Source organism: Pungitius pungitius, chromosome 18, assembly GCF_949316345.1.
Source record: "Pungitius pungitius chromosome 18, fPunPun2.1, whole genome shotgun sequence".
Classification (NCBI taxonomy): domain Eukaryota; kingdom Metazoa; phylum Chordata; class Actinopteri; order Perciformes; family Gasterosteidae; genus Pungitius; species Pungitius pungitius.
This window is the reverse complement of record NC_084917.1, coordinates 7922369-7935892: the sequence shown is the minus strand read 5'-3', so window position 1 is coordinate 7935892 and position 13524 is coordinate 7922369. Positions and strand designations below refer to the sequence as shown.

The 13524-nt window shown below is 44.4% G+C and overlaps 2 protein-coding genes across 3 annotated transcripts; both read left to right on the top strand.

Moving 5' to 3' along the window:
• Positions 1-68: 68 nt before the first annotated feature.
• LOC119226582 (liver-expressed antimicrobial peptide 2) lies at positions 69-1452 on the top strand. The gene is made up of 3 exons (XM_037484698.2): positions 69-309; positions 466-605; positions 967-1452. Exons 1-3 carry the CDS (start codon positions 244-246, stop codon positions 998-1000), a joined length of 240 nt encoding a protein of 79 aa, XP_037340595.1. The 5' UTR covers positions 69-243; the 3' UTR covers positions 1001-1452.
• A 1371-nt stretch (positions 1453-2823) lies between these two features.
• LOC119226490 (AP-4 complex accessory subunit RUSC2) lies at positions 2824-13451 on the top strand. 2 transcript variants are annotated; one of them, XM_037484522.2, is made up of 11 exons: positions 2824-2925; positions 3084-3133; positions 6564-7962; positions 8344-8629; positions 8771-9757; positions 10768-10844; positions 10966-11140; positions 11260-11365; positions 11444-11490; positions 11778-12441; positions 12523-13451. In XM_037484522.2, exons 3-11 carry the CDS (start codon positions 6619-6621, stop codon positions 12632-12634), a joined length of 3798 nt encoding a protein of 1265 aa, XP_037340419.2. In that variant the 5' UTR covers positions 2824-2925; positions 3084-3133; positions 6564-6618; the 3' UTR covers positions 12635-13451. The 2 variants fall into 2 exon arrangements, with proteins under 2 accessions (XP_037340419.2, XP_037340420.2); XM_037484523.2 differs by lacking the exon at positions 3084-3133.
• The last annotated feature ends 73 nt before the right edge of the window (positions 13452-13524 follow it).

Below are 13524 nucleotides of genomic sequence, written 5' to 3'. Positions count from 1 at the left end.
ATAGACGGCCACTGGCATTATAAAACTGTTATGTACCAGTTGGCTTTACTGGCTCTGACTTGAGGTCAGTTTCTCAGCCAAGCCTCAGTCACCAAAGTAGTAAATGTCAAATGAATATTTCATATCTGTCTGATGATAACTCCTCCCCGACCCGCTGAAAGCCTTTAAAACAAGTGGCGACGGGATGACCCAGCAGCTGCACTCCTCAACCGCTGCACTTTCTCTTGGACTTGATCTGCAAACATGAAGACTTTTCAGGAAAAGATCGTTGTTCTCTCAGTTTTTCTGACCCTGACCTGTGTTATTCAGGTAAGTTAATAACCCTCATGTTACTGGCAATTTCCTCAGACTTTGCTTTATCTTATTCGGGCCATCGGAGGGGTCAAAGGGATTTGATTTCATCACCTTGAATCGTGAGGGTGGTCCCAGTCCTCTGAGTCCAGGATCTGGTATTTACCTCAACAGGTCGATTCACTGCCAGTTCCTGAGGACTGGAGCGGTCTGGTGCAGCGGACCAAACGGTCCCTCCTGTGGCGTTGGAACAGCCTGAAGCCCGTGGGGGCCAGCTGCAGGAGTACCTGTGAGTGCGCCACAAACTACTGCAGGTACAGCCGAGCCACCCACACATGATGAAACCGACTTAAGCTGACATTTCACACATTTAGAAAAACACATTTCCTGTCTAAATTCACAAATGGAAGAATAACGTGTTTTACATTCCTTTCTTTTATTACTGTGGGGACTGATTTTGTTAGAATTTTTCATCATCAATGTGAAACAAGATATGTTCTTTTATGAAATGGTGATCATGTTAAATAGGCTTAATGTTGCTCTGCGTTGTTTTTTTCAAAGACTCGATGCAGTAATATATGTGGAGCAAATGAAAGTTTGGTCCGTGTTTATTTTGAATGGCGTGGATGAAGCAAAGTTACGACGCTGCTATAAAGTTGCTCCTTATCTTTACAGGAATAATGTCTGCTCCTTCTGGAACTCTTTTTGAAGAGGATGCTACAGTATTCTACATTATGGACCAAAGCAACAAGGCTCAAAATGAACCCTGTTGATTGATTGGACTCTGTGCATTAGGTTAAAGCCATAAGTTCTACCATTGCAATGCAGCAAAACAAAGCTATGAATCCTCCTTTTATAATGAACAAACAAATGGCTCCCTCTAGGGCAATATTGATTTTTGTAATTTGGATTTGAAACACTTGCAGGACACCAAACACAATGTATCTAATGTTTTAATACAAACATATAAATATTCATGCAAAGTTTGTGAGTTTATTTGTTATTTCCATATTATTATTTGTTGATATTGTAAAAAATGTAGATATTCAAATATACAGAACTTTTTCCGAAGAGGTTGCTTTTCCCAATTTATTTTTGTTTAATGAGCACAGACATTTTTTTTATTTTCCTTTTGCATCCCTTTACTTTGTTAATGGGATGGAGGTGGAGGAACACTTATTATATTTTTGCATTTAATCAGCCAAGGCCATGTACCACAATGTGCTGATGCATGGATTTCATTCTCATTTGCAGGAAAAGTGTCTGTCGAACACCTCAAAGTAATATAAATATCAAAAGTTGTCAGACATCTTAATGAAATAAACTTTTTTTGACTTAGGTAATGCTATCGTAGCACAGTTTTGCCCATCACATTGGTGAGAAACTTCAAAGCAAAATATAGAAAGTGAAGAGTAAATGTAATTTGTTTGTAAACTGTTTTTATTGCTTTTATACTTTTGGAAATTTATTTAAGGGAAAAAACTCCATTAAACTCTATGCAACTCAAGAATTTATGATGTATTTTTCTTACAATGCTTGAACCATACAGCCCAGACTCCACTATTTAACCCTTTATTTCGATTGTTATTTTAGTGTCAGCCAACATCATTTATAAGTTCCTTGTCCCCACCACCTATTTCCAAGTGGTCATAGTGTGCCTTTTTCTTTTTCTTTAACGTTGGTTTTTCGGACTTTTTAATCCAATATTGTCTTACTATGAAGTGATTGAGTAAATTACTCATTTGCTAGCATCGAGGGTAGAAAATACAAGTTACACATCGAACATCAATATCTGAACTCTGACTTCTCATTTTCGCCACCAGGTGGCAGGCTAAGGCAGGTCAGTTTAAAACCTTCGACCAATTGTTATTTCTCCAATGTAGTTAACCACCAAACGGTAAGTATAGTAACGTAAGATTCTGTGATTGCTTTAGTAAGAGTTGAACCATGTCGTTCTGCCTCGACTCTGTTGTTTAGGCATTCACACAACTGTTGCACTGAATAGTTCAACATGCACTGTAAATTATTGTTTCAATGTAGATGATTATCTAAAATTAGATAATATAATTAAATTAGATCATTTCATATCATTATTATTATTATCATGATATAATAAGGGGATTTTATATGACTAAACCCAACATCAGGCATACAGCTTATGTATTAAAATGTGTAATACAATGGGCATAGGGTTAATTTGGCATGATTAAATATCATAAATGGTTTTTTTTTACTTAGGGTATGAGTCAATATCATTTAGTAGCTCATAATGTGACTCGTCATTTTAAACTACAACACATTTCCACGCACAACACACACATCACATGTGGCTTTCATGATATGATATATTTAAATAAATGCATATAGACACGCCAGATATGTAAAATATTGAGCTATATATTCATACTAATTGTGAGCCATATATTGTTATTATGTAAAAAATAAATAGAGTCTTTATTATTGAGCTGCCGGCGTGTTGGCTACTTTGCGTGGCGCATCCTTCTCCCTCCCCATTGGTCAAAGGCGCGTGACGGAATGTCTCCTGCTGAGCGGTGCTGGTCCGCTGTCTCCGTTTGGACTTCAATGTGGGACCGCTTTCATGTTACGCTCTCAAGTAGTTCTACGTCCCCCCCGGTAAGCCGTTGGATTTTTATGTTTTTTAATCACGGATGTCGGGTAATAGAGATGAAAAGATCTGCTTTCTGATGCGTCTTTGACATCATCGAGTCCTCTCGCGTTAAAAAAAAAAAAAAAGATTTGTTTGGCTGGGTGTTTTTTTATTTCTACCACAGCACATGGAAGAAGAGGAAGAACATCGCTTTGGATTGATAACTGTCATCAAGTAGGTAACAATATCAAAAGATGTTTGGAGACGATGATGGTGATGACGCAAATGAACGCGCGCGTGTCTTCATGGACACTTTGCCTTAAAGTCAATTATTAGCCTCTGCTGATTTTAATCTTTCCTTTTAAGAGGGAAACGGGGAGAGGCTGTTTCTGTTGTAGCGTGCATCTCATGTCATCTAACATGTTGTTCCACTTTGAATCTTTCATTTTCATTACAAAACAGCACATGTATGCACATTGTCATGCTCCTTCTTCCACGATGTATGTTTCTGTTCTGCAGATGTAGGGCAAAGTTAACATCCAAACTGCATGTTATTGACAGTTTTCCTCATATGAATACACACCAATAAGAGCTGTTATCATGTCCCAAAATTAGAGAGACATTGCTGATAATAATAATAATAATAATCAGCCTCACAATTATTTTCAAGCACTACAACAACAACAGTGGACCTGGGACTCTTTGCTACTGTCCCATCCCTCATGTGAGATGGCTGTCTTGACCTGGTTTAGTAAGTCACGAACATCTCAGCGTGCTCCAGTGGACGGAGCTGCTAGTGGACCTCCAGCCCTGTGATCGAATAAGAGTTGTATCCGCTTTGCAGGGTTATTGTTAGTCAAGTCACAGCGGCCTACTTGTGTGGTATAAATCCCAATTCAGTGTGCGCGCCCTCAAGAATTATACTACCCCTGTAGGCTACATTAACAGTTCCTGTAGGCTATGTTAACAGTTCCTGTAGGCTACATTAACAGTTCCTGTAGACTACATTTTCCTGTAGGCTACATTAACAGTTCCTGTAGACTACATTTTCCTGTAGGCTACATTAACAGTTCCTGTAGACTACATTTTCCTGTAGGCTACATTAACAGTTCCTGTAGACTACATTTTCCTGTAGGCTACATTAACAGTTCCTGAAGACTACGTTAACAGTTCCTGAAGACTACGTTAACAGTTCCTGTAGGCTACATTAACAGTTCCTGTAGACTACATTTTCCTGTAGGCTACATTAACAGTTCCTGAAGACTACGTTAACAGTTCCTGTAGGCTACGTTTGACAGTTCCTGTAGGGTACATTAACAGTTCCTGAAGACTACATTAACAGTTCCTGTAGGCTACGTTTGACAGTTCCTGTAGGCTACATTAACAGTTCCTGTAGGCTACATTAACAGTTCCTGTAGAGTACATTTTCCTGTAGGCTACATTAACAGTTCCTGTAGGCTACGTTTGACAGTTCCTGTAGGCTACGTTAACAGTTCCTGTAGGCTACGTTAACAGTTCCTGTAGGCTACGTTTGACAGTTCCCGTAGGCTACATTAACAGTTCCTGTAGAGTACATTTTCCCGTAGGCTACATTAACAGTTCCTGAAGGCTACATTAACAGTTCCTGTAGGCTACGTTTGACAGTTCCTGTAGGCTACGTTAACAGTTCCTGTAGGCTACGTTAACAGTTCCTGTAGGCTACATTTTCCTGTAGGCTACATTAACAGTTCCAGAAGTTCCTCTTAATAAGCAAACTACAGCGTATTGATTTCAAATGACTCCATCAAAAGTGTTGAGCAGGACTCCCTCCACAGACATAATCTTTCCGGCCAACAATCTATGTTTGCACGGGGGACAGTCGGATATTTCGTCATATAGCTGAAGGACAAGACACTAACTCCTTGAATAAAGGCCTACTGCTGCCTCCTGCTTTCATGTGGAAGGGCCACTATAAAAACATAACCTAATGAATAGTTCATTTTAAACTAAAAATATTGTAATTTAACTAGATCATAAATAGACTACAGACTAGAAATAGTGTATTTGAAATATATTTGTTTTCCAGATTAAGCTCTGGTGTTGTAACAGAATCTTAGTACAAACCGTTCGTATTCTTTCTTTTTTCTTACTTTTTGCCGAAGAGAGGTTCCCCCTGGACCACAGCTAAGACACATCCGTTTTCTATATTGATCAGATGGAGATTTCTGCCTGTGAGCATATTTTAATGCAGTTGCTATTTGTTGCCATGGAATGGATGTTGTTTACTGCGGAGAAGTGATGATAAAGAGGATTATCTCGTCTGCAACAGATGTTGTTTGTTCACACACGTTGTGCCAGACGGTAGACCAGCAATGTGGCGACTGTGAACCGATGGCTGCTCGATGGGTGACATAAAGTCAACAACAATGTTTTAAGATTGCGGATGTTGCCGCTAAATTAAATAATTTCATGATTTGTAACTTTGTTTTCATTTCAAAATATAGCAGAAAGACTATGCAACATGGCTGACAGCAGATATCAGCAAATGGTGTGAGGGCGTATCCTAGCAACATTAATTATTACTGGTATCTTAAGACTTATTTTGCAAGTGAATGTCAACAGTGTTTTAAATGTTTAATGTGGTTTGTTAATCACATTTCTCTCTACTTAACAATTGTCATTATGGTGGAGTGTTTTAAGAAGGGACAATGATCATTACGCTGCGTCTGAAATGAAAAGCAACGTAGCGCATTGAATTAAAGTAAACTGATGTGAAAGTGTGTTTAATCTTAGCAGTGCCAGACGAGCATCTCTGCAGTGCAGCTGCCCTAGTTACAGAGCAGCTGAGTGACTGAGAGTCTGCGGTTGGACCAGGCGGAGAGAGAGGAGGAGTTTGTTAATGGTTGACTGAATTATGGAGGTTAGCCTGGGCTGAGGGCCAAAAAGCAGACAACACAGTAGGACTTTGACTGTAGGACGAGTGGCGTAAAGAGGGGGAGCAGACCCATACAGCACTGGCCTGCAGTTTTTCCTTTTTCTATTTCTACTCTGAGTTGCTTTTAATATGAAATTCAAATATGCACACTGCTTAGCAAGGTCCCTGAGGCTTTAAGCCTATCAGAGCATTACAGCTAGACGTGGCATTGAGTTCATGAATCAGGAAACGGGAGATGAACACAAACGCTTTGTATGTAGACATTCCAACAAACATTAAAACATGTCTCCGTGGGCTAACTGGGCAAAACTGAAAATATTTTTTCTCAAATTCAGATATGTCCACAATGGTATCTACTCTGGGGCCGGCCTTACAAAAGGCTTAACTGTATTAAGATTATAATTGAAGCGTCAAAAATGCCCTACACAAAGTGTCATACTTCGTGTCATACTTCTTTGTTGATTCCATAATGAATTCTTTACCACTCGCAAATTCGTAAAAGGAAAGGTGCCAAGTCATTTTGATTCCTCGCATTTTTTTGTTTTCATTGGTATAATCTCATATTCAATGCATTCTTCATCACCCTTGACACCGAAACTTTAAACAGTGGCAGTTATTGATTGTTTCATTTTTTTTTACGTGTTCACACATCAGTGTCATGTCTGTAATGACTGTGTTTCTGCACTACTGATAATACCTTAATAGCAGATGCATCCTATTTATAAGAGATTCTATTCTCTTTTTCTTTAGGATTTAATATTAGGAGCATGGAGACAGTGTCCGTGGTTCCGCCCGTCCCAGCAGCATGATTGCAGCACCGAGTCTCTCGGGGGACACCCTGATAGCATGCCGCTACCCTGTGGTGCGACTCCCCACCTGGCAACTTAAAGCCTTGTGCCGTTCGGCCAAGCGACCCGGCCGGCTGTGCTCGGCGGGCCTGACCCGCGCCGTGTCCCTCCCGGAGCGAGACCCGCACAGCCCGGAGCATTCCATCGCCGGTGGCCGAAGACCCTTCTCCAGCAGCTACGGTAGTCTCAACGAGGACCGAGCGGAGGACGAGGGGGGCAGTGACAGCAGCGGGAAGTACGACTCCACCTCATCACCGGAAGAGACCGAGAGTTGCCATCTGAAGACGGAAAGCTGCGGCGCTAGAGACAGTCTGCGGTCACACAACTCGTTCCTCGCCAGTGCGGAGGTAGACGAGGACCAGGAAGACGAAGACAGTGACGGAGATAATCTACACAGATATCGAGAGGACTCATCTTTCGTCTTGCATGGGAATTCCAACTGGCCACTAAAGAATGGTGCCAGAAATCCTGCAATGTCCAACAGAGACATGGACGGTGAGTGGGACAATGAAGACACCATCTTGGGTTCGGAGAGTGACCAAGATTGGCTCTCTAGTCAGCCGGACTTGCTGGACTCGCTGCGGACCGAATGCCGGTGCTTCCACGTGAGCACATCGGCCATCACGGGGATGGCTTACGGAGAGCAGGCCTCGGAGAGCGTGAAGGACAACAAGTCCTGCTGCATCCACAGGAGGCACAAATGTTCCCCGGAGCTGTTCTCCAACAGTCTCAGCGAGTATGTCAGCGACTCGTCCTGCAACAGCTCCGATGGCGTCTTGGTTAATTTCTGCACTATTTATAGCAGGAGCAACAACCCCGCCACGCCTAATGACCTCAGCGGCCCGGCAGCTCAACCCTATCAGTCATCCGAGGGATCCGTGTTCCTCAACCTTCAACCCGTTCCTCAGACTCCAGCTGAGAACGTCCCACACGATGACAAGGCACTTAACGCTCCCTCTAATGAGGAGGTTGACATGACGCCTCCTTCCTCCAGCTGGTCTCCGCAGGGACTCGACTCTAACTGCAATCTTTATTCTCTGGAGCCGCCGCCCCCGGGTCTCTCCTCGCTGGAGGTGTCAGACCTTGCCGCTTGTCTCCAAAGCCAGGCCACACTGGCCATGGAGACCAACCAGAAGTACTACAAGCTTGTGACTTGTGACCTGTCCTCCCAGTCGCCCAGTCCAGCCTGGTCCAGCCTCACCAGCTGCACCGGGGGTCAGATCAGAAGTAGCTCCTTCCCTCCCCCTGAGCAGCTCTTTGCTGATCATAAGAAAGAAGGACAAGACAAAAGATTACAAAAGGTAATGTCACAATAAAACAGTTCTTCTCCTAGTGGATGTGGACATGCTATTTAAATAACAATAAAGTTGCAACTGTTAAATGAGAACCATTTACCTCCAAATGTAATAGTTTTGAATTTGTTTACAAAAATGTTTAGATTAAATGATCCTACTTTTTTGGCAATATATAATTTAATCAATTTAAATGTTAGTGAAAAAAGCATTTAATCAGAAAGTAGGCAGTGTTTTGTTTTGTAGATTTTGTAGATGCATTGCTTCAAACAATGTTGCAACAGTAGAATGAAAAAATGACAAAATTTAATAAAATATTCTATACTGATTCTATACTGTATAATTTGTCATTTTCTTTTGTTTAAACCAACTTTTCCACTTCACCATCAGGAGGAGAATCATCCAAAGGAAAGGAGGTTCCCCCCCACGCAATTTAGCGCCGGGTTTGACTGGTTGCAGTGTCAGACCTACGATTATCAAGCTGCCCCCACTGAGAAAACCCCCGGCAAGAAGGAACATGCAGACAGCCTCCAAGAGCTCTCCCACACGCCCTGTTCGCTGTGTCCCAGCAGGTGTGGCCCACACAGCTGTAAGGGTCAAGGCACCAGCGCAGCGTCCACACAGCCGTCTGTGAATCAGCACCAGGAGCCCTGTGACACCGATGCCTCTGTGAAGGGTACGTCAAAGAGGGTTTTGTTACTTAGCTTCTTACTTATGTAAATGAAAGAGAACAATATGCAAAGATATGCAACAAAGAAAACTGTATTTATTGAATTTAACATCGGTTTCAACTATTTCCTTTATTCATCCCCCTCAGGAGCGTGTTGGCTGGAAAATGCAGTGGTGCGCTACAGTAAGGCCCAGAGACCAACCTCGCTGCCCATCCAGCCCTTTGTGTTGCCCCCCGCGGGCAGACCCCAGAGCCAGCACCTCGGCTGCCTTCTGGAGCAGTATGTGAATCAGAAGGGCAGCAACGCCGGCAGCTCCCACGCGGGCCACAAGTTCAACGTCAAACGCAGCCAGTGCTTCTCTAATCTCCAGCTGTCCGCGACGTCCGACCGCTTCCCCGTCCTTCTGGAGGCTCCTTCCAGCTCCGACACCTGCTCCACCTGCACGCCGAGTCCAGAGTGGTCGGCCAGCCGCGGACGCATGTGGGGCCAGTTCAGCAGAGGCCGAGGACGCCCGAGTCCGTGTGCATCACAAATCATCCCGGATCCGGCGTACAGCAGCCCAAAGCCAATACTGGTTCAAGATGAAAGCCCGTACCCAGGCGTAACGGAAAATACTTGTTTTAATCGCTTTTCGACACCAAATCGGACAAACCTTGTTAACCAGACTCTTATCAACCTTACCCCTGAAGACGGCCATGCCAACACAGAGGCCATAAGTCCCAATCAGCACCAGACCTACAACTCCTGTGATCCAATCTTCTCTCACACTAACACACCACCTACTTTACTCTTAACCACAGACACCCGTCACCCAAACCTGCAGGTGTGCCTCTCTCCTCCCACCACCACCACCACCACCACCCAGCAACCAGCACCGGCGGCTTACTCTGGCTTTTTCCCCGGTAGTTTTACAGCTGCCCTCTCCTCGGTAGCTCCCCTGTCCTCTTTGAGCGGCCTGCTCTCCTTGGCTGCGTCTGGGCTGCAAATCTCGGACTCTGCTGGAGTCGGTGGGAAGCCGAGTCAGAGTCAACACACTGAGTCTCTGATCCTGAGTGACAGGCCGCCCGCAGAGTTCTGCCTCTCGCCGGATACATCTTACGAGTCGATGTCTATCAGCCATCTTCAGAGGAGAGGTGAGGCCAATGGATGACCACCTCCTGTTTGTGTATAACATGTGATACGGTACATGGCTTACTTTGAAATCTGAATGGAGTAATAAAAGTGTGTCCTAGTAACAGCAATGAGTGAATCCCTCCTTGATTGGATTGTCGATCCAGTCATGAGCTGTAAAGAGCAGCAATAAAAACCTCCTGTGCTGTAGCAGTGCCTTCAATACCCTGGAGGGGATTCCTCTCAAACATGACCTATTTTTAACTCTCCCTGCACGGGATTGGCTGAGCCTCCTGCTCAGTAGCCTATGTGTGCACGACTGCAAGCTCCGAGAGAAGATCAGAGAGGGAGAATCATGCAGTAAAAACAGTGTTAAAGATTTATGAACACACCTCATCATTTCTTTGGGTCACCGGGTGCAAATTTATTTTGACATACGTGAGCCTTTTGGGATGGATAATTGGCGATGCAGAGATTGTGGCGAAACCCTCAGTGTGGTGCAGCATTGGAGGCAGCATCAGTGCATGACGAATTCACCGTGGCATTTGCCGAGGCCAGCCAGTATGGGATGAAGAAAGGCAGGCAGGGGAAAGCAAGTCAATGAGGACTGCTGCTAAAATGGTGTCCTTCATCTTGCGTTTACATTTACATTTTAATTCCTGCAATATGACAATGAACCCTTAAATGAATCTCATATTTCTGGGCACTGACCCAGTTAGCGACGTGAAAGTCTTATTGTGCGAGTTTTGTTCATCTCAGAAAAAATGATCTCAACCCACCTGCAATACAAATCAACATGTTTAAAGAATCTTCTGGAGATTACAAGATGGAGAGAAGAAGGGAAATGAATGGACTAGAGAAAAAAAATCAAGAAATCACTTTGTTTTGTAAAGAAATTAGATTAGCTAAATTCCCCTATTTGATCAAAATAGCTCACTAAAATGCCATATGATTGGGATTCATAATGTAACGTTTGAATGTATGAAGCATTGACTACTTCAACTTTTCAAACCTCTCGTCCAATTTCCCCCAGGGTTGCTGAGGTCTGTGAGCAGGGCGGTGGACTTGATCATGGCTCATTTCGGCAGCAGCAGAAACCCTGAAGAAAAGGTATGCATGTGGGGCAGCTACAGCAGCTTGAAATATGTATCACACTGGAAAAGCACAGATACATTTTAGGACCGGAGTGTCAGCAGGAAAAATACAATATCATTTGTTCCTTCTGCCACAGATGCGTCTGGGTAACAGCTCTCGCAGCCCCACGATAGCCGGTCTTGTTCTGGAACATCTGTGTCCAGCGATACAGAACATTTTAGAGGACGGCCTCAGGGATCACAAACTGGACCTCGTCATCGGGCAGCGACGCAACAACTGCTGGAGTGTGGTGGAGGTCTCCACTAGGCTCGGTAAATGTGACTACAGTGATCGTGTTTCAAAGGGAGCGTCACTCATGTCGTGGCTCGATGTACAGGTGGAGCAGCATTGTTTGTGACACTTGAGTATTTTTTGTCCCCGTCTGCAACAGGTCCCTCCACCAAGGTCCTTCACAGCCTGGTCTCCAAAATTAGACAATATCCCCAGCTCACCAGCCATTGCATGAGACTGAGGGCCTTCATTATGGGCCTGCTTAAGTGAGTACTGAAATGACCAAAGCTGAAATGACTGCACGTGCAATCATTCATCTTGTATTGTTTTCTTCTATCATTCAGCTTGAGAGCTTTGGAATTCTGGCTCAGTCACCTTCAGAGTCTAAAAGGTGAGCGCACAGTCAATTTACTGTACTAGCTGCATGGCAAAATGTCTACTAACTATTAGAAGGACATTAATGAGATGAACACGCTTAAACGCTTAACACTAGCCAGTTAATTTGACAAAGAAAAGTATTATCTCAGTGGTCATCAACTGCTGAGAGGTCTGAGAAAAAAGGACCTTGAGGCATGTGAACATATTATCAATATGACTGTGTTAGCATTCCCACGTTAGCGTAAAGCTCAGCAGCAGATTATTATTGCATGTCATTGCATCTTGTTACCGTCTCCACAGATGTGGTGTCCGCACACTACCATTCTTGGGGCTTCCTGTCCATGTCACTGGGTCGGTGTCAGCCCCTTTTTCAAGAGCTGCTACTTCTGCTGCAGCCGCTCTCCGTGTTGCCCTTTGACCTCAACTTGCTCCTGGAGCCCCGACTGTTACCTAACCGACAGCTGTGCTCCGAGGAGCAGGGAGTTCCTCCTCCTCCGCCGTGCTCGGCCCTCCTGGTGACCAGCTGGCCTCTTCTGCAGGCTGACAAAAAGGTGGACAGAAGTGCCTGCAGTCAGCAGACTAAGACTTCCCACCAGACAGGCCGGCATCACCAAGCGTCTCTCGGTTCCTACAGTGGTGTCGGGTCGGATCGAGGAGGGGTGCGGGCCGACAGGAGCCCATCGTTGGCTCATATTCCCGGGTGGTGGCCGAAGGAGCCTATGGACGGTGTGGTTGAAGGAGAGGACTGTAGGCAGAATTATGAAGATACTTGGTCTCAAATAAGTATGGACGGCAGGCAAGAAGAGAACGGGCCAGAGGAGGACAATGAGGCACAGGGTGCACCCGCTCGCGTCCAGGCTGAGAGTCCATGTCAGGGTGGCCTGCGCTGGGCCAAACTGTTTGGAGCATCCGGTACCTCCTCCAGGACAGAGAGTGTTTCTCACAGTGGAGCACAGGCCAGAAGGTGAGAAGCAATCTACTCTTTACTCCATTTCAAATATTGACTCTTTTCATAAACAGTACCTCTATGTCACTGCTTTCATAGGTACAGACGACCATCGCAGTGGCTGAACTTTGACAGATCACAGCTTGGACTGTTTGCTCAATCCATCAGGTCAATGAAGCTAGGAGAAGCTCAAACTAAGAAGGACTGCTGAAAGCAGGGGACAGATTGGAGCCTATTTATTTACTGTAAAGGCTGTATACGTGAACAGTCTTACTGTAACTGCATGATGACACATACACAGTGCTGAGCTGATCAGACACCACATAGCATTACAAGCTTTGGCAGTGGCCCTCATTCATCAAGCGTTGTGTTGCACTAGCCATTCAAGTATGCATGTGTGGTGGAAATTAGAGGATAATGTTCTTGTGAGGAATTGTATGTATCTTAAGCGGGTTTGTGTACTTAATACAGACTAACATATAGGAAAATCATAAATAATACAAAAATCACTGAACACGAGCCAATGTTACAACCAGGAGTTTATGACACAATTCAGCTGGAAAGGGAGCATTTTTTTCTCCCTGAGAGCAGCAGGAAGGTCTGACAAAGCTTCTTGGAGGAAGAGAAGCTTTAATACATCATATATCAGAAAGGTCAAGCCTGCACAGAGTAACTGGACCAGGACACAGGTGTGAAGGAATGCACACTTTGAGCCCCCACCCTCCCGCCTCAGTTATGAGTCAAGGAGAGGCCACAGAGTTCACGAGAGGTCACAGAGTTCCTAGGAGAAGTGTGCAATAAGATTTATTTTTCCTAATCCTATTTCATGGATGTTCTTGGATTGAGTTAGGTCTACACATACAGTATGTATTGGATGGAAATCCTGCACACAAATTAATTGAGTTCCTATGACTTGTTTTTTTTTAGTGTAGTTACCAGCTGTAACAGTCTGCTGTTGTTTTGACCATGTAGTGTGTGTGTGTGTGTGTGTGTGTGTGTGTGTGTGTGTGTGTGTGTGTGTGTGTGTGTGTGTGCGCGCGTGTGCGTGTGCGTGTGCGTGTGTGTGTGTGTGTGTGTGTGTGTGTGTGTGTGAGAACTAGG